The sequence below is a fragment of the Moschus berezovskii genome, chromosome 12 (genome assembly GCF_049115385.1).
Source record: "Moschus berezovskii isolate FMDL1 chromosome 12, NW_MosBer_1.0, whole genome shotgun sequence".
Lineage (NCBI taxonomy): Eukaryota > Metazoa > Chordata > Mammalia > Artiodactyla > Moschidae > Moschus > Moschus berezovskii.
In genome coordinates this window covers 56261173-56285057 of record NC_142471.1, presented here as the reverse complement: position 1 = coordinate 56285057, position 23885 = coordinate 56261173, and the positions used below count along the sequence as shown (strand labels likewise).

The following is a 23885-nucleotide window of genomic DNA, read 5'->3' as shown; positions in this document are numbered from 1 at the left end:
GTGATCAGCTTTCTTTGTAGTCCAACTCTCACATCCATACATGACTACTGGAAAAACCATAGCCTTGACTAGACGGACCTTTGCTGACAAAGTAATGTCTCTGCTTTTTAATATGCTGTCTAGGTTGGTCATAACTTTCCTTCCAAGGAGTAAGTGTCTTTTAATTTCATGGCTGCCATCACCATCTGCAGTGATTTTGGAGCCCAGAAAAATAAAGTCAGCCACTGTTTCTGCTATTTTCCATGAAGTGGGAGTATCTATTTTCCATGAAGTGATGGGACCGGATTGCATGATCTTAGTTTTCTGAATGTTGAGCTTTAAGACAACTTTTTCACTCTCCTCTTTCACTTTCGTTAAGAGGCTCTTTAGTTCCTCTTCACTTTCTGCCATAAGGATGTTGTCATTTGCATATCTGAGGTTATTGATATTTCTCCCAGCAATCTTGATCCCAGCTGTGCTTCTTCCAGATCAGCATTTCTCATGATGTACTCTGCATATAAGTTAAATAAGCAGGGTGATGATATAAAGCCTTGATGTACTCCTTTTCCTATCTGGAACCAGTCTGTTGTTCCATGTCCAGTTCTAACTGTTGCTTCCTGACCTGCGTACAGGTTTTTCAAGAGGCAGGTCAGGTGGTCTGGTATTCCTATCTCTTTCAGAATTTTCACTTCTGTGTGATGTCTAAATAAAAGTTGAGAGTGAAAGTGTAGTCACTCAGTCGTGTCCATTTCTTTGAGATCCTATTGACTATATGTAGCCTCCAGGCTCCTCTGTTCATGGGATTTTCCAGGCAAGAATACTGGAGTGGGTTGCCATTTCCTTCTCCAGGGGATCTTCTGGACCCAGGGATGGAACTCACGCCTCCTGCATTGCGGCCAGGCTCTTTACCGTCTGTTAGACATAATAATTTAATTTTATAATTAAAAAAACCTTTGCCTCCTTTGCATTTGGGCCATATCTTTTTCTGGCTTCTCTTGGAACCTCTCTGACCACTATTTCTTTACCTCTTGGCAGATACTGCTAAATTAATTTAATTAATACTTGTTTTAGTCACTAAATTATGTCTAACTCTCTGCAACTCCATGGACTGCAGTCTACCAGGCTCCTCTGTCTGTGGGATTCTCCAGGTAAGAATACTGGAGTGGGTTGCCATTTCCTCCTCCAGGGGATCTTCTTGACCCAGGGATCGAACCTGTGTCTCTTATGTCTTCTGCATTGACACGCAGGTTCTTTACCACTAATGTCACCCGGGAAACCCATAAGCGATAATGATAGCTTCCATAAATTAAGCATGATTCATGTGCTAGGTATTTTTAGTGCTTTTTAATACTGTCTAATTAAAATAAATCTGAAAATATTTAATGTTTTTCTACTGTGTTCCCAGTGCTGCCCAACACTGGATGAAACTGATCCCTGAATGGTTATTAATGATCAGATTCAACAGTCTTTTCTGGGGCTGTTGTGGTGAATGGAATTAAGTAGTCTCTATTCAAGTGGAATTTCTAGCCTGAGCTTCAGTGCTTCCCCTCACTCACTGTGGCCTCAACACCTCCTGATTCACACTGGTGTGAATCAGTGTGTGTGAAACACACAATTAATTATAAATAAGAAAAGAGGTATAATTATGCCAGTTGCTGTAAAGGAATGCTGCAGTCAGCAAAGACTTAGATAATGTGAAAATAAGTTATGACGTGAAGGATAAGCTAGAAGTTAGCCAGGTGAGGAGAGAGGTGAAAAGTGTTTTGTTTAGCTTGTTTATTTTGTCGAGGGGGTAGTAAGGGCTGAGGCCCTGATGGGGAAATTAAACATGGGCTTCCCTGGTGACCCACTGATAAAGAATCCACCTGCCAGTGTAGGAGACATGGGTTTGATCCCTGGGAAGACTCTCTGGTGAAGGAAATAGCAATCCACCCCAGTATTCTTGCCTGGGAAATCTCATGGACAGAGGAGCTTGGCAGGTTACAGTCCATGGGGTTGCAAAACATTCTGACATGACTTAGCAACTAAACAATAACAAATTGAAAAAAACAGAGAAGTTCAGAGGGAGAGCAGAGAGGGAAAATTACGCAAGATTAGGTAGGCTCAGAAACTCCCATCATGCTTTGCCAGTTTCTTTATAATGTTTTATAAAATTAAAATCATCTAATTGCACCTAATTACATAATTCATTATTTGTATATTATTTGTCTGAAATAGGTCTTTCCCACTGTGCAGAGCTCCTTGGTGGGGTGTGTGGGAAGGGGGCAAGTGGTCATCTGTCTTTAACCCATTACTTGGAGCTGCCCTGAACTCCTCCCATAGGCCGATTTCATTTTAAGTAAAATCCTGCTTTCCTGACAGGATTTCCTTACTGAGTTGGTAATATTGTATCCATTCTTTCACTCGCTGGTCTTGGATGAACATGCCTGTGTGCCAAGCAATTTAAGAAATCATAACAGGTTCCTTGTGTACTTATGCTTGTCCTAGACTTAAGACTAGGCATAATGGACACCCAAGATCTCATCTACAAAGCAGAGGACAACTGTTCCAAAATACTGAATTTCAAGGTATCAGGTGATTTTTTTTTTTTCTGTAGTTTAATTATTCCTATATTTCAAAATCTGCTTTTGTTTACCTCTCCTCAGCCCATCTGCCAGGCAGCCTATCAGAATGACCTGGGTCAAGTGTGGCGGTGGCTGAGGGAAGACGGCAACTATATCAACATCCAAGACGGCTTTAATGGAGACACCCCCTTGATCTGTGCTTGCAGGCGGGGGCACATGAGAATTGTTTCCTTCCTTCTGAGAAGAAATGCTGATGTGAATCTCAAAAACCAGGTGAGGCTGTGACCATGGTAATGCCTTTCTCCTTGGCCCCATGGAAGCAGTGGACGTCATTTGCTTGTTATTTGCAGTTCTTAATATCAACAAAAAAATTTTTGACCTTACTTTAGAGAGACTGACACTTACTGAAGCCATGCTATCAGGCTAAAAAGCAAAATAAAACGTAGTCCCATGAGCAGGTATAGTTCCATGAGCAAGTATTGACCTGGTGCTGCTATTTCATTACTTAGACTTTTGTCTACTATGTCAATGTTCTGATCTCCAGAAGATTCTATAATTTGCTTATGGAATAAAAGAATTTCAGTAAGAAATTTGCAAAGAACAAACATGAGGCTACTTGAAACCAGACAGGAGATGCTGTGAACATCCTTTCAGAACCCAGTGGGTGTAAGGTCGCGAAAACGGGCGTCTCAAGCTGTAAGGAAATAACCCAGACCCCAAGGGAAAGTAACAGGCTTTATTGGCAGTGCGCTCCCAGGCAGAACCCACTGACCTCAAGAATGGCCACGAGGAGTTCTGCCCCGCACAAAGGCAGAGTGAGGTTTTTATGTCTTTGGGGCAGGAAGTGACATCATATAACCTGGACAGGCCTAAATAAGGCAAAGCTCGGGAATGCGAGATTGTGAGTGGTCAGCTAGTCGAGGTGGCGAGACCGGGTTGGTCGCTCTGGAGGTCAGGAAGGAGGGTAGATCTCGGCAGAGGGTTATTACGTCAGAGATTCCTCAGCGGTTTGGTGGGACTTTTTACCTCTGGCGGGAGATGAAGAGGGGAAGAAGGAGCCAAGATGGCCACTGGGAAGGGGAAGCCAAGAAGACCACCAGGGTCCGACCTTACAGTGGGAATGTCCAGTACTGGCATCACAGTAAAGCCGACATTTAAAGGACATGAGTAAATGTAAGTCACTCTTTGTGATAATTGTGAATGCCCAGTACCCTCTCAAGTACACTCAATGACAGAAAATAGCCCACAAGGCCCCACTTGCCCCTTCCAAGTCACTTCAAAGTCCACATTTGGAGTAATAATACATTATCAGAAAATGGATTGCTGCTGGACTTTCTCGTTTGTGCTTCCTGTTTTTTGTGTTGTTGGGTTTAAAAGCAAGTCATGGCTGGGATGAATCTAACAGATAGGCAGTTTAGTGGAGTGTGACATGATTGCCCCAGCACCCAGCTGAGGAACCAGGTGGGTGGCCTTGTGGTGAGAGGGGGTGGCCAAGACGGATGTGTCTGGGTTCATGCCCTCTCAGGAGGCTTGGTGGTAGGAAGCTGAGAGAGGGAGATGTTTGTCAACACTGGGATGAGCTGAGGAGGCAGCTGAGCTCTGTTTGGCAGAGAACCTGAGCCAGCCTGCTCATAGAGATCATGGAAAGGACTTCAGTGGATACTTAAGTAGTGATTTTATGAGAAGTGGTATTTGGTTTGCAATTTAAAAGATATTTTTAATGTTTTTTTTTAAAGGTTTAATCTGTTACCTTTTCCCCCATTATTAATTCTTATACATTAATAATTTGAACTGGTGCTTTCTCATTTCTTAGGTCTGTGAACTGCCTTCAGGAAGTTCTCCTAAACTAGGAGTTAAGAGTAAGGACTCCTAACCGGAATCCTTAAAAACAAACAAACAAAAAGCTCTGGTGTGCACCATTGATGGTTAAGGAGGGGTGGTGGTGGTAACTTAGTTGCTAAGTCATGTCTGACTCTTTTGATCCCATGGACTGTGGCCTGCCAGGCTTCTCTGTCCTTGGGGATTCTCCAGACAAGAATGCTAGAGTGGGTTGCCATGCCCTCCTCCAGGGGATCTTCCCGACTCAGGGATCAAACCCAAGTTTCAAACCTGCACCTCCCGCATTGCAGGTGAATTCTTTATTGCTGAGTCACCAGGAAAGCCCAGATTAAGGAGTAACTATAGATTTTCATACTAAATTCAGTCCTTTGTTTATATCTCAGTGTATCCGCCCCCCCAAACGGAGTGTGATAATCCATCTTTTGATAATTTGTAAAATGTACATTTTATTTACTGTCTTCTTCTTGTGGCCCAACTTCTCCTTTAGACTGTACTGTGTTCAATATTCTGGTCAATGGAGAACGGAGTTTATTCGTTAGATGTACTCTTCAGAAAAGGATGCCATGGGTAGCACAAAAATAAAAATCACAGACTAACTTTTTTGATGTTACAATTTAAAAACCTGAATTTTGAAAAAGTGTTTTATTAATGAAGAGTCCTTTTATGAATTTTTTAGAAACAGAGAACCTGCTTGCATTATGCCGTGAAGAAAAGATTTACCTTCTTTGATTATCTACTTATTATCCTCTTAATGCCTGTCCTGCTTATCGGGTATTTCCTCATGGTGAGTACAACACTCGTGAGGTAAGTGAGTAAGAGATCATCAGCATGAGTCATTCAGTTTTGCTACCCTGGTGAGATGTAAATAAAATGGTAACAAAAATAAGCTCTTGGTCTGTATTCTGTAAATGGCACTACCAACATATATGAACTGAACTGAACTGAACTGATGATTGAAGTAAAGCGAGAAGAAAGGAAGCCAGGTCAGTCAATCAATGATAAAATAATCTATGCAATGTTTATTTGGAAAAATAAGTTAATTTTGATTACGAACCTTCTGAAGAAAAAGCAAAAATTCTAAATATTAAAAAATCCCCTCCTTACTGTTTATTTTCTCTCTCTCTTTTTTTCTGAAGGAGAGTGGAAGTCTGTACATATCTTTCTGAGTTTCTGACTTTTAGGACCCACCCTGGTGTGAATTAAAAAAACAGATCCCAGGAGATTTGCACCAGAAGCTTACAAACATAGGAGATCTTTACAGAGAATCTGAAGCCCACCTTTCCCCTTGGTAGATTAATTCATGCTTGAAGGAATCTTTGGAGTGCAGTAATCTGCTTGCATAAAGAAAGATGCAGTTGGTATATGAATACAGTCATATTGTGAGTAGAAAATGTAGCTTGAGTTTTTTTTTTTTCCCAAATAGAGTGACAGATTTGCACTGACTCATTCACTTTTTCCCATCTGATTCTTATTCTGGCAAGTTCCATGTTTGAGAGATGACTCAACATATATGGAATTTATTTCAGTTAAGTGACCAACTCCCCTCCCTTCTTGCTAATAGACTATGGGTGTTAGTTATTCTTGTCAACATAAGCTCCAGAACAAACTCTGCCAGTAGGCAATGTGATTATCTGCTTGAGTAATTAAATGTTATAAATTTTGAAGAACTATAATTAAATATGGTAACATTGATTCTGATGCTTGGATTTATGAGAGAGGGAAAACTATAATTCACTGACAAACATATAATCTGTTTATGCTCTCGAAAAGTTCTTAAAAATGTATATTTAGTCCACAGCATTTGAATATTTGTAGTTTTGGTGTGTGTGTGGGGGGCAGAATCTGCCATTCACTTCAAAGCCTTTTTAGAGATTATGAAGAAAAAGTCTCAACTATGATTGGTCAGGCTGTTTCAGAATTTGTTGACACACAAACTTGCTCTCTAAAACAGTACAACGTTTAAAGCTGGAGCCTGGGCAAAAAAGATGAATTACAGTGAATAAGTCAGCTCTGATTGTACATGTATTATATTAACTCATGGGGCTTGAAGCTGTAAATTTGTGATGCATAAGGAATAAATGACATGAGAGGAAATAATCTGGGAAGGGATCAGAAAGGACTGTGTTTCATCAGAGGACAGGAGGAGAAAGGCAGATATTGAGGTGGGAGGGGACTGCAAAGAGAAGACAGCTGGATGGAGCTTCCTAAACAATAAAGGGGGCGTGTCCTTACCTCCAGGACACGCCCCCTTGAATAGGGACAGCCATGCTCCCTGCACAGTGGAATGGTGGGGGGATGCTCAAAGTGTCCTGTGATCAGAATCTCAGAAGACTAGGCAGGAAAAGTGGATTTCTGAGGAGCCTAGTTCATTTCATTCACGTTTTCAATCATTCTCCACATACTTATTATAAACCTTTTATGTGCCAAACACTGCTGGGTATTAGGAACACAATGATGCACCAAACAGGTTTGGTCTTTGTCCTCGTAAAAGTTAAGATGGCAGTGAAGGATGAGTCATTCAATCAGACGGTGAAAGAAACTTATGAAATTCTCATGAGGTAGTTGGTACACAGAAGTGGTCAATGGAGAGGGATGTTGCTTGGACAGGTAGGTCAGAGAAAGCCTGCTGGAGGAAGAGGGCATAGGGTGAGATATTTACCAGGCAAAGAAGAAAGAGAGGAGGCTTCTAGGCACAAGAAACATTCAGTGAAACTCTTCTATGGCACGGGGGAACCTGTAGGGATGAAAGACTAACAGAGGCCAGTGTGGCTGGAGCAAGGTGAGCTGGGGGTGTGGTTGAGATGGCTGAGGCCATAAATGGAGGGTGGAATATATGGGGATTGCCACAGGCTGAAGATTTTGCTTTTGTCCCCAGAGCAATGGGATGTTATAGAAAGCTTTTGAGCGAGGAAAGGAAAGACAGGTCACTGGACTCCAACCTCAGTAGGATTTGGCAGGTCTGGGATGGTGCCCTAGATTTTGCATTTCTAGGTCCCCAGATGCTGATGCTGCTACTCCAGGATTACACTCTGACAACCATGGCTTTCCCTAGTTGTTATTGGAGGGCAGGGGGGAGGTGGGGAGAATTTAAGAATGATGCATAGATGCAGGGGGATGTTGGAATTAAAACAAAGTCTATTGATGGGAATATTCCAGATATAAGATGGAGACAATGTTTGTAAATAACCCTCTCTTGTTCTTCTTGTGCTTGCTGTTGTAACAGGTGTCAAAGACGAAGCAGAATGAGGCTCTTGTACGAATGCTGCTTAATGCTGGTGTCGAAGTTAATGCCATAGACTGTGTAAGCTTACATTTTTAGTCACTTTGAAATAACATTCAAAACGGTATTTATGGGTAGTATACTTGTCTCAAAAGAGCCAGACATGACTTAGCAACTAAACAACAACAATACTTGTCATCTGTGAAGTTGCTTGTTTTTTATTTTGTGAAACACTTGACCGTTCAGTTGCTCCTTCCTCCTTTCTTGCCTTTCTTCTTCCCTCCCTCCTTCTTTGCCTCCCTCCCTCCTGCCCTCCTTTCTCTTCTTCCTTTTTACTGTGTCAGGCAACCTTGAGACTGCCACTGAACTCATGGGATTAATACTTTTATTGAATATAGGACTGCTGCTCCACCAGTAGTGGGAAGTTAATAAAAATGGAGGCTCTGATTACAAAATTCCATTCTCAGTAGTTAAGCTGGAATCCCAAAGCCTGTGCATAAACCTTAACAGTTTTTACATATGCGAATTGTGGCAAGTTTTAAACTTACCTGACTCTTGGGTTTCCTGATCTGTAAGACAGGGACATCACATGAGCCTTGAGTTCTTACAAGGCTCATCATGTGATGCACTGAGCAGAGTGTCTGGCACACAGTATGAGTGACTGGCACACACAATGAATCCTAACAGTCGTTGCAGTCAAAACCCCAACCTACAGGTGAGAAGGTCCCCAACTGCAAACTAAGGAAAAATAAGGGCAAAAGTCAAAGAGAAATCCAAATGACAGTAAAAACAGTGATAACAGAAACACTGTAAGCTATTTTCTTCCTGTTTAAATATAAGATTTTGTTTTCACAGTTTGCCCCATACCCTTGCACTCATCTTCTCTTACAAGATAATAAAGGGATCAGTTTACTCGAATGAAATTTTGCTATATCAGCAAAATGAAATTTTGATTCCCAGTTCTTTATTGAAAGGGCAGGCAAGTTGAAATTTGATCCTAAGAAAACCAATATTCTTAGGTTTTCTTTATGATCCATGCTGTGTACATCTGTGTATGTGCATGTTTATTACCATTTTTCTGTCATAGAGAAAATGACCCCACCCCTGTTTGCATTATTTTAATTTTAGTTTTGGTTATATTGGTATTGTTTAAATGGAGGTAACACTCTGTGTGTGTCTGTGTGTGTGTATGTGTGAGAGAGCGAGAGATACAGGAAGAGAATACCCAAGAAAATACATTTATGAAATGAATGTTTTCCCTTTTATTTAAGGGAGAATTTTTGGATTAATTTGGATAGACTGTGCATCATCATTTTCTTAGATAACTTTGAAATGTATTAAGCACCAACTCGATGGACATGAGTTTGAGTGAACTCCGGGAGTTGGTGATGGACAGGGAAGCCTGGTGTCTGTGATTCATGGGGTCGCAAAGAGTCAGACACGACTGAGCGACTGAACTGAACTGAAAGATGTTTAAAAAACCTAAAAGATTTCTTGCAGATATTGCTTGGTCTTCTTATTTAAATTCAAAAGATGTATTTCTTTCTTTTTTTTTTCCTTATAGTTTTTGCTTGAAGTATTGTCTAACCATTTGTCGTTAGAGACTGTATTGGATGACTTCTGATGTCTTGTATAATTCAAGATTCTGCTTATTTAATGTTATTTGTACAACTAAAAATATGTAAAACACGTGTAATGTCTTGAAAGATCATTTCATCCAGAGCTTCTTAGTTTCTAACTTAGTAGTTGATGATTTTCAACTTGCTACACCAAGGATGTATATAAATGAGTCAACAGAGAATGTGTCTATTTTTAAAAATGTGTTCATAATAATAATTGCAAACTTAATTTCCCTTAAAAAAGGTTTAAAACTTTGCGTATGACTGAAATTTCCCTAAGACATTTTTCTCATTATCTATGTCTCTCTCCATCTCTAGATAGAAAAATTACATTTCTGCATACACACAAGCACATACATGCAGACACACTTTTTCCCCACTATTTTTCAAAAACCATCTGAATATTAAGGTCCATTTTCCAACTCTAAGTAATGTAGTATATTGCATTTTTAGGTAATTCAGTTCAGTTCAGTTCAGTTCAGTCGCTCAGTCGTGTCTGACTTTCTGCGACCCCATGAATCACAGCACGCCAGGCCTCCCTGTCCATCATCAACTCCCGGAGTTCACTCAAACTCATGTCCATCGAGTCGGTGATGCCATCCAGCCATCTCATTCTCTGTCGTCCCCGTCTCCTCCCACCCCCAATCCCTCCCAGCATCAGACTCTTCTCAATTAGGTCCTATTTATTTCATATGGAAAAATTCAGATTCAGACCTTCATTTAACATGTCATCATTTAATAAAAAAATAAGTGATTGCAGCATTATTTCCTATGATCTTAGAAGAATTTCTGGGGAATAAGATCCAGAGTCAATTTGATTAGTCTTGACAGTCAAGCATAATATTTCTTCATTTCTTGATTATTTTATTCAAAAGCATAGTTATTTGGCTGCTTTTTAAAAGACAAAGTTTTGGGCATGAATATCTCAGCTATAAATTTCCTTTGACTGTCAGTTAGTGTTTTAAATCAGACCCATCTAGTAGATCTGCTATTGTATAATCATAATATAAGCTACAACAAAGCAAGGATGGGCAATGGCTACGTGGACCAGCACTGATCTTGTAGGTGTTCTATAACATCTGAGCACCAGCAACATTCTGGAGGGATTTTCATTATCAGCCATACAGGATGATACTTGTAAAAACTTGGGAGCTCTTTAAGAGAAAAGACGGCAACATAATCAAGGTGGTGATTGTCCAGGATTGTAGAAAGAAACCCTGGGATAGTTCAGCATCAGCCTTTGATAAGCGGAATTTGTTTAGTCTGGAACAGAAAACCAGAAGGGAAGATATGGATGACTCACAGAATGCTGATAATATACACACTGAGGCAGAACAGACTTTTTGAGCACAAGAAATGTAATTGCACGTGGATGGTTTGCAGACTGTTGGCTTGGCTTAGTTGTACAAGACAAAATATGAAACATACTTGCTAAAGAAGCCACATGTATGGTGTGTAAGGGTTCCGATGGATCCATTCCATTGTTGGTCTTTTGTGTTTCAGTATGGCTACACTGCGCTACACTATGCCTGTGAAATGAAAAACCAGACTCTCATTCCTCTGCTCCTTGAAGCCCATGCAAACCCCATGATAAAGAATAAGGTAAGGATCTGTGGACCACGGTCAGAGGTCCTTCCAGCATCATCACCTTCTAATGCTGGCCTTGTGTTGACATAAATAAATTGTCCCTGAAGTTGTTAATAGCAAATTATTAAGGAATCAAGTTATCCCATTAAAGTTAGAACCCAGTGACATTCAAAGCCCTTGCCAAGCCTGTGGGTCAGTCACACTAAACTGTTTACTAGATCCTTTGCATTGACATTTGACTTTCTTGGTGATAACTACGGTTTCTTTTTCTTCTCAGCATGGTGAGACTTCCCTGGATATTGCACAGAGATTAAAATTTTCCCAGATTGAATTAATGCTAAGGAAAGCATCATAATCTTTGTGATCTCATATGAAGAAGTAGTAAAAGACCTGGATTGTGTCTCAATCTTGGACTGTGGGTCTGCAGACCACTCACTCTGGAGACCCCAGTGGTACAGGGATAAGGTTGGTTGCCATGGGTAACATTTTCGAAGAGCTTTGTGTTTCTAATGTTTTTTGCTCAGTGGAGTTCATTGTGGTCACAATCCTTCTGGGGGAGACACTAAAGATGTTGGACTCTCCACATCAGTCAAAAAAAGGTGATGTTTCAAAGTCAGTCTCTCCTGAAGGAAAGGATCAGTGTTCTCTCTCTTCAGCTCCAATGCTCTTATAAAGAGGCTGTCCTGTCCATATCCTGCCCCAAGAGACAAACTGTTCCTCTGAGGCTCCTTTGAGCAATAAGATGAAGAATCAAGCATATATATTTGTACAGAATGGTATATGTATGCGTATAGGTTTAGAGATTTATATGTGAATATTCCAACTTCAAAAAAATCATGTATTAGTTGTCAACAACAGATACTGGCAAATGCTTCAAGTCAGAGCTTTTTTCTCCCTTACAAAGAGCCAGTGTACCAGCACATCTCTAGATGTTTTGCTATCAGTTTACAAATTAGAGCTGTCTTGATTTCAAACGTGATTATGTGACTATCAGGTTGTTTGTTCAAAAATATTTTTATGATTCTCTTGTGAATGCAGGGCAATTACTAACTTTGTTGGTGTATTTTTTATTGATAAAATAAAAATATTGTAAATTATTTGAATAAAAGAATTCTTTACAAGAAAGAACTATGTGATGGGGTGGTGTCTGGATTAAACTTCTAGAGGAGAGATAGTGAACATTGAAATAGCTGTCTCAAGTTCTTTGTCAGTGAGACAGAACAGAAATAATCACCCTTTAAAAATGATTGAATTTTTCAAAGCAAGACTGCATCTTGATTATTTTTAGCAATGGACTACACAGTGTGTAGGAACAAATGCAGTCTAAGAATGAAAGATTTACCATCCCCAAACAGAACCAAGGTCTAATAAAAAAATAAAATCCAGGAAAATTTATTGAACTCTGCACAGTACCTTAAGCACATACTTTTTGAGGGAAGTAGTTGTGTGTAGATATAGATTCTGAAGACCTTAAATGTCTCTTACTACATTATCTAAGATCCATTCACATTGAACTGAGTTATAAGGTGACTCTGAAGATTTAAAAAAAAAAAAAGTGAAACTTCCAACAAATTGCCAGTATGCTTTCAGTTTGGTGTCAGAGTTCTACAAAATCACCATACCATGTAATTCATAACTGTTGTCTTTGAAACTGTGTGAAAATTGAACAATTTTCTAAAGAAATTTATAAACGAGTTACTTTGCCAACAAAGATCCGTCTAGTCAAGGCTATGGTTTTTCTAGTAGTCATGTATGGGTGTGAGAGTTGGCTTATAAAGAAAGCTGAGTGCCGAAGAATTGATGCTTTTGAACTGTGGTGTTGGAGAAAACTCTTGAGAGTCCCTTGAACTAAGGAGATCCAACTAGTCCATCCTAAAGGAAATCAGTCCTGAATATTCATTGGAAGCACTGATGCTGAAGCTGAAACTCCAATACTTTGGCCACCTGATGTGAAGAACTGACTCACTTGAAAAGACCCTGATACTGGGAAAGGTTGAGGGCAGGAGGAGAAGGGGACAACAGAGGACGAGATGGTTGGATGGCATCACTGACTCAATGGACATGAGTCTGAGTAAACTCCAGGAATTGGCAATGGACAGGGAGGCCTGGTGTGCTGCAGTACAAGCAGTCACAAAGAATCATACATGACTGAATGACTGAACTTAACTGAACTGAACTGGGCATGATTGTCTAATAACAGTACCTCTGTTAAGATCAAAGCATAATGTTATATTATGTTCATGATATTTTTAAAACTTTCTTCCTGGTGTTTAATTTTTGAGGGCAGAAAACTGGGCTGGACATTTGTAGCCAGTAGGTCTCCTAGCAACAATCTGTAAATTATCAAAGAAGCTTGAGCTAGAACCTAGGTACTGAAATACACACGCATGCTTTATTGGAAAAACTCATCAATATCCTAGAAGATAATCTTTGTTGACCCTCAGCTATGAAAATTGGTCTTTTCTTCTATACTGTACATTGATTTTTCTTTTTTGGTTAAAGCAACTTGGCTTCCTGAGGTAGTGTTATGTCTCTGTAGCAATAAGGTAAAACCATCTAGCTTATTTTTTCAAATTCAGCAACCATCTGGAGATTCAAGACCTCTGACCCCAATTCATCATTTTACTTTATTGCTCCAAAAATACGGCTCATAGACAAGAATAAAAGTTTTAGGGAAGTTTATTTGAATGACATAAAGAATGACTAGCTAATTTCTAGCTGTCAGCTAAAACCTACCTTTCAAGATGGCAGAATACACAATAGTACGTGAAAACCGTGTCCACCCAATGAGTAGTTCAATTAATTGAAAAAATTAAATGTCACTTTTAGCCTCAAATGCAAAAAATCTGAAGGAATGAATACAATCTTTACCCTAATCTCTGCCCTCCCTTTTACTAATATTGTGGCTTTCCAATGCTGAAAATCTTTAATATCTTTCATTCTTGGCCCCATCATTCATGAGATTTTTCCTAAGACTAGTTAGTATCAGGTGCTTCACAAGCTGACACTGATACTTCCCCGGGAAAGGCTGGTATCTTCCTGTTTCATCAGATGTATGATTTCATTGTACATACGGTGAGGAGCATCCAGACCCCAGATGAAATCCACGTGAGCCCATTCAGGAATGTTCTTATGGTAGATGAGGTTGGTCACCTCAGAGAGCAGTGTTCTCACATCATCCGGATTTGAAAGCCAGTCCTGACCCCCAGTCCACATTGCTGTAGGGACTGTCATGTCTCTAACTTTGTACCTTATAGGAGTTGGCTAGAGAAAAGAAATAGTTTTTAACTGTATAACATTTGGACTTCCAAACTCATAATTTACTTTTCTAATAAACACAGTAAATGTGCTCTGTGTTGTGATGAAAGGTGCCTGGGCACTGGAGCGATACAAAACTGCATTAAGAGCTTCTACTCCAGCTCCTGCTTAACCTCATTTAACCTTGGTTTCGTCATCTGCAAAATGTGGATGATGCCTGGAATAATTCACCAAGTTAAATGAGAAAACATCTCAATTGCCTAGCACCTTTGGCATTGCATGTTCAATTCTTTCCCTTCCTATTAGTAAGTATTTAATATATAAATTGCCTTTAAAAGATAATACTCCTGTCTTTTTCAAAGATAATTTCACAACATTTCATGAGGTCAGATTGAAGAGACTCTACAGAGAAAGGCAAGAGGATGGAACCTACTGAGAAGCACTTGGGTGTTCACAGGGGTTTTCTGTCCTGTGTCTCCAGAAACACGGGGAAGCCAATGGCACTGAAACTTAGGAAATTTGAACCTAGAAGTGGTAAGAATTAGATCCCTGCTCTAGTCGCCCATCACCCAGAGAAAGGATATCTAGGATTCCTAATTCTTGAGGTCTTCTCTTATTCAAACAGAACTACCAGATCAGTTTGGCTGGCTCAGAGCCTTTGATGTTAATAAACACCAAGAACTCTCAACAGAAATGTCCAGGCCCACTTCTCACTCAGAAAATCCACCCTGGACCCAGGACTCCAATCCTGGGAGTCTTTATTTCTCTTTGTGCTTTTAAGAATTTGAAGGTATAGCATCTGATACTGTGAGTTATAATAAGACATATGTGTATGGCCTTCATCCGCGTTTGTGGTCAGATCCACTTTTATAGAGTAACTAGATGTGAAAAGTTGGAATAGTCTATGGAAACTGTAATATGTTTTTCTCATCTAACAGGTGAAAAGACTGAACTGAGTATCAGGATTGGCTCTAAGGCTGAATGCTTCTATGATATCTTTTTGTGTAATAATACCTTTTGGTATGTGTGTTTTTCTTTCCATGACATTTTCTGTCACCTATTTTGCATGCTTCACTTTCTAACTCATGACCTTAAATATTGATTAATTAAAACTATCTTGTAACTGGTATGCTTTCTCTAAAGATATATTTTAGGAAACAAGAAGGATCTAAAAATATATAGCTGATACTCATGATTGAGAGTTTGCTCTTCAGTGGCACTGCAATGGTCTCTCCAGTTTCCTAGACTGTTATATCTAGACTGTTTTAGAAAAGTGGATGCTAAGTATGATGTGACACTCTCAAAGATTCACCTGTGTGTGTATTCTGCTCCCTCCAGCTTTATGTTTGTGTGGTCAATATCTGTTTACATTCATATACAAGCTAACCAATAAACTTCAGTGAAGATTTTATGCTCAGAAAAGTTTGCTGCCCATTACTTTTACTTTAAATTTTAGTCCAAAGCATTGATTACACACACATTTTCTTGGGTAATATTTTTTCATATTTTTCACTTTCAGATTACAGATTCATTAAAAGTGTAACCAGGGAGAACTCTTAAAAGTTACCTCGTCCAAAAATTTTTATTTTAAAGAGAAACAGATTGAGCCCTGAAAAATCAAAGCAGTCTAGCCATTACACAACTTTGTAGGGTAGAGGCACAACTAATGCAGTAATTCTCACTTGTTATTAATACTCTTTTTACTGCACCACGAACCAGCCTCACTCCTGCCGTCTTCATTTCTTTTTTTCTGTTGTCGTTGTTTCTAAATCTTGAAAGATCTTTCTAGCAGCCACCAGACTATACCCTTCCCTTCACTGTCTACCCAATCTTGCTCCTAAGAGGCCCAGTGCCTTGTTCACAGAGGCAGCATCATCAGAAAAGTTCTCCTACTGCATTATAACCGTTTTTTTTAACCTCTAAAAGTCTCTTGTCAAAGCTTTAAATTTTCTCATTCTTAAATGAAGTTGAACCAGAACTAATTACTTTCTACTTGAATTCTTTTTTAAGAATTTATTTTATGTCATGCACATAGTTGACAGACAATGTCATGTTAATTTCTGGTGTACCGCAAAATGATTCAGATATATATTCTTTTTCATTTTCTTTTCCATTATATCCACAAGATATTGAATAGAGTTCTCTGTGCTATACAGTAGGACACTGTTGTTTATCTATCCTATATATAATAGTTTGCATTTGCTAATCACAAACTTCAAGTCAATCCCTCTCCTAACCCTTCTGCCCTGGCAACCACAAGTCTGTTGTCCTCTTTGTTTGTAAGTCTGTTTCGTAGATAAGTTCATTTGTGTCATATTTTAGATGGCACATATAAGTGATAACATATGGTATTTTCCTTTCTTTTTCTAACATACTTCACTTAGTATGATCATCTCTGGGCCCATCCATATTGTTGCAAATGGCATTATATGATTCATTTTTTATGACTGAGTAGTATTCCATTCTACTTGATTTCTAGTACTTTAGTTCCATTTCTAGAATAAACTGCCAGTATAACTTTTCTCTCATGCATTTCAAAAGGATATATTTTCAGCAGATGGTATTTGATTTTCTTACCTGATTGCCTTTTTCCAGATTTTTGGTCTCACTGCCCCAGTCAAATGCCCGAAGTTCCCCAGAATTCACTGCCTAAAAGGAAACAAAAATTTAGATGGCATTCAAATGTGTTAAGGGATAAAGGCAGGAGGAGGGGTGAAAACATGCTGCCAAGTCTGCAGTTTTGAGAGAAGCAGAGAACAAAGCCTGAAGCTACTTCCCATTTAACTTCAGGATAATCTTCAGGAGAGTGTAAAGACAAGAATAAGGTCCTTCAGGAAGAAAAATGTGCTATAGAAATACTTGGCCACCATATTATACAACCCCAGAAAGTATATCCCCATTGTAGTCTATGTAGGTGGATATCCTGCACAAACCTACAGTGGGAGAGTACTCCCTACAGGTGTGCAATGTAGTGATTCTGGAAGAAGATGACCAACATTTAATCCAGTTTAGAATTCTTCTTTGATTTTGATGATAAAATGCCTCCCCCACCCTTCTCTCTCTCTCTCTCTTTCTCTCTTGCTCTCACACACATCTGCTAAAGTATAACTATGACCTTTGAAGAACAATTTGACTAGGTTCTAAATTAGAAAAATGGACAGGACCAATATTTATGATTTATTAATGTCATCATCACTATTACAACTTTTGTTGAGCTAAAAGTCTCTCATTTTTAAAAACAAAGGAGTATTTTTAGTATATATGCATATACATTAGTCATTCAGTCATGTCTGACTCTTTTGCGGCCCCATGGACTTTAGAGTCCACCAGGCTCCTCTTCCATGGAATTCTCCAAGCAAGAATACTGGAGTGGGTGGCCATTCCCTTCTCTGGGGGTATTTTTAATAGATGAGAATCTAAGGTTAGTGAGGTTCTAACTCTCCGCCCTATGTGCATCTTTATTCCCACAGCCAATTGGGATCACTCTATAGTATCATCTATAATGAGCAATATTAGTTTTGTTGCTTCTTCACATGTGAAAGGATAATTAGCAGTCACATTGTTCCTTGAACCAGTGCCGAACAAACTCACCACACTGTGCCTAGAGATAGTTGCTGTGACTGTTAATCAGGACATTCCTTCCTTGGCTACAGGTGAAATCTGCAGCACAAAGGACTTCTGTGGAAACCTCTTTGGGGAATTGGACCTGCATTTGCATTTCTATTTCTACTCGACCATGCTGTCCTGTTGGAAAAACCTATCTCCAGTCTCATCTTTGAGGTGGCTAGAGACTGAGACGGTCTCACCTGAACCATCTGAATTCACCCTTTCAGAAGTCTACTAAAGATGTCCTAGGGCCAATCCTTTCCTCCCATATCCTGAAAAGTTTCAGTGTTCTAGATCAAACTCACAGTTGAAATAGTGTTGACAGAATCACATGTCATCTTAGAATAAAGGTGAAACAACTGGGCTCTCCGAAGAGCATTCTTTGACTTTTTCAGACAAACTGCACAAACACCTTAAACAAGGACTACAAATTCAGCATCCTTACCTGGCTCCAGTGCAGGATATTTTGCACAGATGTTCCTGAAGGAGTATGCGCAACATACACATTTGCTCGACTCTGTAACAAAGCATGAGTAGTTTGTGGGACATGCGTGGAAAAACTCACAAGATTTGCACCTTGTTAAGATCAAATCTTCAGGGTGTCAAACTCAGAAATGGGAGCATCATTAAAGTCTCAGCATTTATCCATGAAATAGGAAACTACACATGCACATAATTAAAAAATGCCCTTAAACCTATCCCAAGCACCTACATTTTTCATCTGAGAAAAGCTTATTAGACATCTGACTTGATCTTTTAAAAAGCTTTCCTAAAGTAATTAAGGATAAAGACTCAAGAACTGAGACTGCATTCAAATCTCACTTCTGCTGTTTAATTTTTAGGAGAAATGGAGAGCATAGCTTAATCCACTAAATGTCAGGTTATTAATCTGTAAAGTGGGAATATTGATAATACCCATCTCATAAGGTTGTTATAGGGAATAACAGCCTAGCATACAATAAAATGCTTATCAAATGATAGCTCTTCATCATATCTTTGATTAAAAAAATGCAGAAAATCTTCAGGAATTAAAAACATGTTCCTCCAACTGTTGACAGATAGCCCTCTGCTGTCTGGTGTCCTTGGGGAACTGTCCCCTCTGCAGAGAGCTGCACTGCCCATCTCCCCATGACTGGTGCTGTCTGCATTAAATGACTATTTGATGTGGGGGTTATCAAGACCCAGCCCTCTCATGCTAACTTGGGACAATTCTGAAGGGTCATCCCATCTTCACAGATCCCTAGAGAGTCATCTGAGGTTCCTACTGAGGCTACATCTCAGTTAAATTTTTTTGATCTACCAATCCCTGTTGCCTTCCCTTTCCTATGTGTTATTCCAAGGCCATAGCCCGAATCATTTTGCATACTCCATCTCAGAGTATGCTTCCTGGGGAACCCACTGTCATACTCACCAAATGGTAGCTATGCTTTGTGTCTGCTAAGTCGCTTCAGTTGTGTCTGACTCTTTGCAATCCTATGGACCATAAACTGCCAGGCTCCTCTGTTTATGGGATTCTCCAAGCATGAGTACTGGAGTGGGTTGCCATGCCCTCCTCCAGGGGATCTTCCCAAACCTTGGACCAAACCTGTCTCTTACATCTCATCTCCTGCATTGGCAGGCCAGTTCTTTACCACTAACACCACCTAGGAAGCCTTGGGAAGCTATGTCTTACCCAAACTGAAACTCCCAGACAGCCTATCACAGCACTTAAACTACAAACCGGAAAGGTATGAGTAAAAAGAAGTGGGTGATGCACAGCAGTTTTCTCTTTTGACTTATGGGTTCTAATCACATATTTTTGCAGATGTTGATTCACTATAGTAAAGCTGCTTTCAGACCTCTTCAATCTTGAATCTATGGAGTTAATGTGTCATCATGTTTTTATGTTAAACTTGACTCAGCCCATGTTAAAGTATTTTCTGCATAGCATTATGATTTGAAGAAAACTGAGTTTCTTAGAGCATCACTTCTCTAAGTCTTCCCTGGCATTAGCCTACCCTCAAGGAGAGAGATTAACAACTGTTTGCTTTGTTCTGGGACACTGAGAATTGACTAGGCTGCCACTTACCATGTTCATATTGTTTGCATTAAATCCTCCCAGGAGTAACATGATGTTGCTACAAATCTGATCCATAATCACCTGGCCACAAAGGTAAATAACAAACTGTCTGAGAAATCGGGTCTGGTATAGAAATTCTCTTTGGCCAAACAATCCCTGTAAAAACATGAAATAGTCATTATAGTCCAAAAGAAGCATCTCTAATGTAAAAGTGTATCTCCTAGCCAATGGGCTGGAAAACTCTTGTGCATAGACAAGGAATTTTCTGAGGTGTCACATACCTTGATCATCATATCTGGCAGCAGCAAAAATTTGGTCCCAGGGCTTTTTGCATATTTAATAGTAGCTATGGGTGCTAAAGCAAAATATATTTTTATTTTCTGAGCCAGCTCTGGCATGGTGGAAAATGCAATAAAGCCTGCAAAAAAGAAATATGTCAACATGGATACTGAATATCCTATAGCAAATAAAATGCTTATTTTACTTGTATCAAGATGTTTCAGTAATTGTTTTGTTGTTTCATAGCTAAGTAATAATGTGTGTTCTAACTCTCTTGAGAAATTATAAGCTCCTCGACAGGCAAAAACAACAGTAGCAACCACATCTTTGAGCTTCCTCTGATGTTTAGGATACTTGCTGCCCATTACTAGGTTCTCAGTGAATTATTAAATTATTGAATCCAATAATATGGATTTTGAGAAAATACGTACATTGAGAGGTAACTATATGTTAGACACTTAGCAGGAGACTTTCATGGATCTTAATTCTCAGATGTTTGTGAGGAATTTTCTCATAAATCTTTATAGTGAGAGACATCAAGGATGAAAGACATTTTCTTGTTTATTGATAAAAACCACATTCTCTAACATAATGGGTATTGAGATAACAGAACTTTGCTGGTTTTCTTGGATCTCTAACTTTTTTGGAGCCCAAATTGGAACACAGTAGCTCAGCTGGGGAAGAATCCACCTGCAATGCAGGAGACCCCGGTTTGATTCCTGGGTCGGGAAGATCTACTGGAGAAGGGATAGGTTACCCACTCCACTATTCTTGGGTTCCCTGGTGGCTCAGCTGCTAAAGAATCTGCCTGCAATGTGGAAGACCTGGGTTTAATCCCTGGGTTGGGAAGATCTCCTGGAGAAGGGAACAGGTACCCACTCCAATATTCTGGCCTGGAGAATTCCATGGATTGTATAGTCCATGGGGTTGCAAAGAGTCTGACATGATTGAGAGACCTTCACACATACTAGTAGAGAAGTTGTCCAGTGAACTGGATTCCAGTTCTTATTTGTGCCCATAGACTAGGAACGGGATGCTGGGTAAGTCAGTCTGTGCTCAGTTTCCATACTTTATAAAATAGAGACTGATACCCCAGAGTGCAAAGGGACAATCTTCCTAGAGCCTTTGGGAGGAAAATACTATCGTAGACAGCCAGGGCATGGCCATTATATTTGAAATACTATGTGTTTATTTTAAAAGCGCCTGCATACTCTCTGTCTAAGCTGATATTTGCATGTTGTGGGGCAGGAGGCTGGGCAGGAGAAATCAGAATCTCATGGTCCTGAAGAAGCCAGATCTGAGAGAAGTGTGTGATGCCTGGCTTCGCTGTGCTCATATACACTTACATTTCTTCTGAATATACAAACCTGATTTTTTTGGAACCTACCCATGGTGGTGCCCTGTGAATAGCCGACATAATAAATCTTTTCTTGGCCCGTTTTCTGCAAAATAAAGTTTATGACTGCAGGAAGGTCAAACCTAGCCATCTCATCATAGCTACAAGGGGAAAAGACAAAGTGATATGAAAGATTATAACCAGAAGCAAACAAAAGCAGCACCCCAGGGTTTACAAACACCCTTGAGTTGTCAGTCCCATCCATCAGCTTGTTACTTTGCTCCTCACAACACTCAGGATGGACTTGTTTCAAACCCATGATGCGTGGGTGCCTCTGGGATCATGGGCTGTTAGCAAACTGCTGTTTTCTCTCGATATTATCATAGAGAAATAACCATCTTAATCAACAGTTAGTGAGCACAGGCTCCATCTCCCGGTGGAGGTGTCCTCGTTATTCCACTAGCAGAATAGCATAGCACCAACCAGATTGTTTGTTTTTTTGGCCATGCCAGGCGACCTGCAGGATCTTAGTTCCCCATCAGGGGTTAAACCCATACTGCCTGCAGTGGAAGCATGAAGTCTGAAAGACTGGAGTGCCAGGGAATTCCCATGTAGATTCTTTATATGAAATGTATTAAAGATGCTGCAGGGTCCCTTCTCTGGTGAAATGGATAAAGAACAAGTTGAATATCAATAGATCATTCAAATAAAAACATTAAAAAACTTTTGTAAGAGTGTGAGAGATATTAACCAAGTTGATAGCCCCTAAGGCTTAGTCATTCCCCTTATATCTTTAACACTGCCTGTCCTCATCTTCTTCTGGGGGCCAGAGTCATCACTTAGGGGAGAGTCAGTCCCAGGATATCCATCTACAAGGAAATGGACCTACATTTCTCCCATTCCAGTCTCCATCACCTGACACTAACCGTCATTCTTATCCCACTGGCCATACCAACCTTTTACTTGGGGAACTCAATTTACTGCCCCAGAGAATCACTAGTCAACTATGACAATTGGGGGACATAGTGTTGGGATATTGATCGGCCAACCAAAGTAAATTATCCTAATACCAGGAGCTCTAATTCTTTACTCGGTTCTCCCAAAGACATCCATGTCCACCTCCACTCTCAAGATTAACATATACCTGAAAGCCCAGAATTCGTCTTGGTCTATGGAGAGGGTCTTGTGCTTCCGAGACCAAGTGTTTCCTCTGCTGTTCCCTAGCCACACATCAAAACCAGCATCTGCCAGAATGAAGCCCAGGCTGTTGTTGGGCAGATTGGAAATCCAGTTGCTAGCATCTCCCAGCAGGCCATGCTGCAGTAACACCACAGGTCTGGGACCTACAGAAAAGTGAATTTCAACAGTGTGCAATTAATATTCTGCACCTGTCTTATCCCTTAATGTGTTTGAAGGTTTAAAGTTAGACAGACCTGTGTTCAAACCTTGATTCAGCTGCTTGCTAACTTGATTACCTTGGTCAGTTACTTAACCTTTCTGTGCCTTGATTTCCTCATGAAAAAAACAGTATTTTTGTTATGATTAAGTAAAATAGTGCACAAGAAGCAGATGGCAGAGTGTCTGGCACAGAGAAAAAATCAATAGCGTTTGCCTTCGATTGTTGCATTTGTGTAGTTACCATTATCATTAGACTTGTCTGGGGTCAGAGGGTACTGGAAGTGCCCCAGGAAGAACATATAGTATAATGACTAATTTAATTATATATAATCATAACTATCATATATAAATAAGAAACTAAATTATGTTATTATATTTTAATATGCTATATTATAAAGTTATATATAAATATATGTGTGTATATTAATTATAATATCAATAATATATACTATGGGCTATAAAGAGTCAGACACAACTTAGTGACTGAGCAATAAAATTAATATACAATTTAAAATTAGGATTATACAGTACTTATAATTATTGACATACTATTAATATACACACACATATAAATATATATAAAATGTATTACATATATTATATATTTACTATATTAATAATATATAAACATACGCTTGTGTAATTATGAATATTATAATATTTACACAAAACACACATATACACACACACATATATATACACACACAGCCCAAACCCTTAATGGCTTAATTATTATAGGTCTTTCATATCAAGAGGACTGGCAAGCCAACTTGAAGGAATTTCAACTGTTAAACATGTGAAAATTTTAACATCAAAATAAATAATGATGATATAAATTATATCCCATTGAATAAATTAAAATGTATGAGTTAATATTGACACCAATAAAAAATAAACAAGTAATTATGGGAGGAAAAAACTCTTAGTTACACCATGTGTGTGAAAGTGTCATTCATTTGTGTCTGACCTTTGTGACTCTATGGACTATAGCCTATTAGGCTCATCTGTCCATGGAATACTCCAGGCAAGAATACTGGAGTGGGTTGCCATTCCTTTCTTCAGGGGATCTTCCTGACCCAGGGATCGAACCCAGGTTTCCTGCATTGCAGGCAGATTCTTTTCTGTGTGAGCCACCAGGGAA

General features: G+C 39.4%; 2 protein-coding genes across 5 annotated transcripts in view; one reads left to right on the top strand and one right to left on the bottom strand.

The window, feature by feature from the left end:
• ANKRD22 (ankyrin repeat domain 22) overlaps window positions 1-23885 on the top strand; it is a 52573-nt gene that overhangs the window by 17557 nt on the left and 11131 nt on the right. Inside the window, exons 2-6 of one of the 3 annotated variants that reach the window (XM_088842126.1) lie at window positions 2625-2816; window positions 5059-5166; window positions 7606-7683; window positions 10725-10823; window positions 17720-18113. In XM_088842126.1, the coding sequence (XP_088698252.1) occupies window positions 2625-2816; window positions 5059-5166; window positions 7606-7683; window positions 10725-10823; window positions 17720-17845 (603 nt within the window). In that variant the 3' untranslated portion in view covers window positions 17846-18113. Of the gene's footprint in view, window positions 1-2624; window positions 2817-5058; window positions 5167-7605; window positions 7684-10724; window positions 10824-11085; window positions 13699-17719; window positions 18114-23885 lie in introns of those variants that run through there. The other 2 variants (XM_055425147.2, XM_055425148.2) reach the window with 2 other exon arrangements.
• LIPM (lipase family member M) overlaps window positions 13687-23885 on the bottom strand; it is a 33866-nt gene continuing 23667 nt past the window's right edge. For both annotated transcript variants that reach the window (XM_055425142.2, XM_055425141.2), the window contains 7 exons: window positions 22491-22689; window positions 21398-21507; window positions 20013-20149; window positions 19741-19887; window positions 18118-18189; window positions 16644-16715; window positions 13687-14072 (listed from right to left, as the gene is read on the bottom strand). In XM_055425142.2, the coding sequence (XP_055281117.1) occupies window positions 13803-14072; window positions 16644-16715; window positions 18118-18189; window positions 19741-19887; window positions 20013-20149; window positions 21398-21507; window positions 22491-22689 (1007 nt within the window). In that variant the 3' untranslated portion in view covers window positions 13687-13802. The remainder of the gene's footprint in view (window positions 14073-16643; window positions 16716-18117; window positions 18190-19740; window positions 19888-20012; window positions 20150-21397; window positions 21508-22490; window positions 22690-23885) is intronic.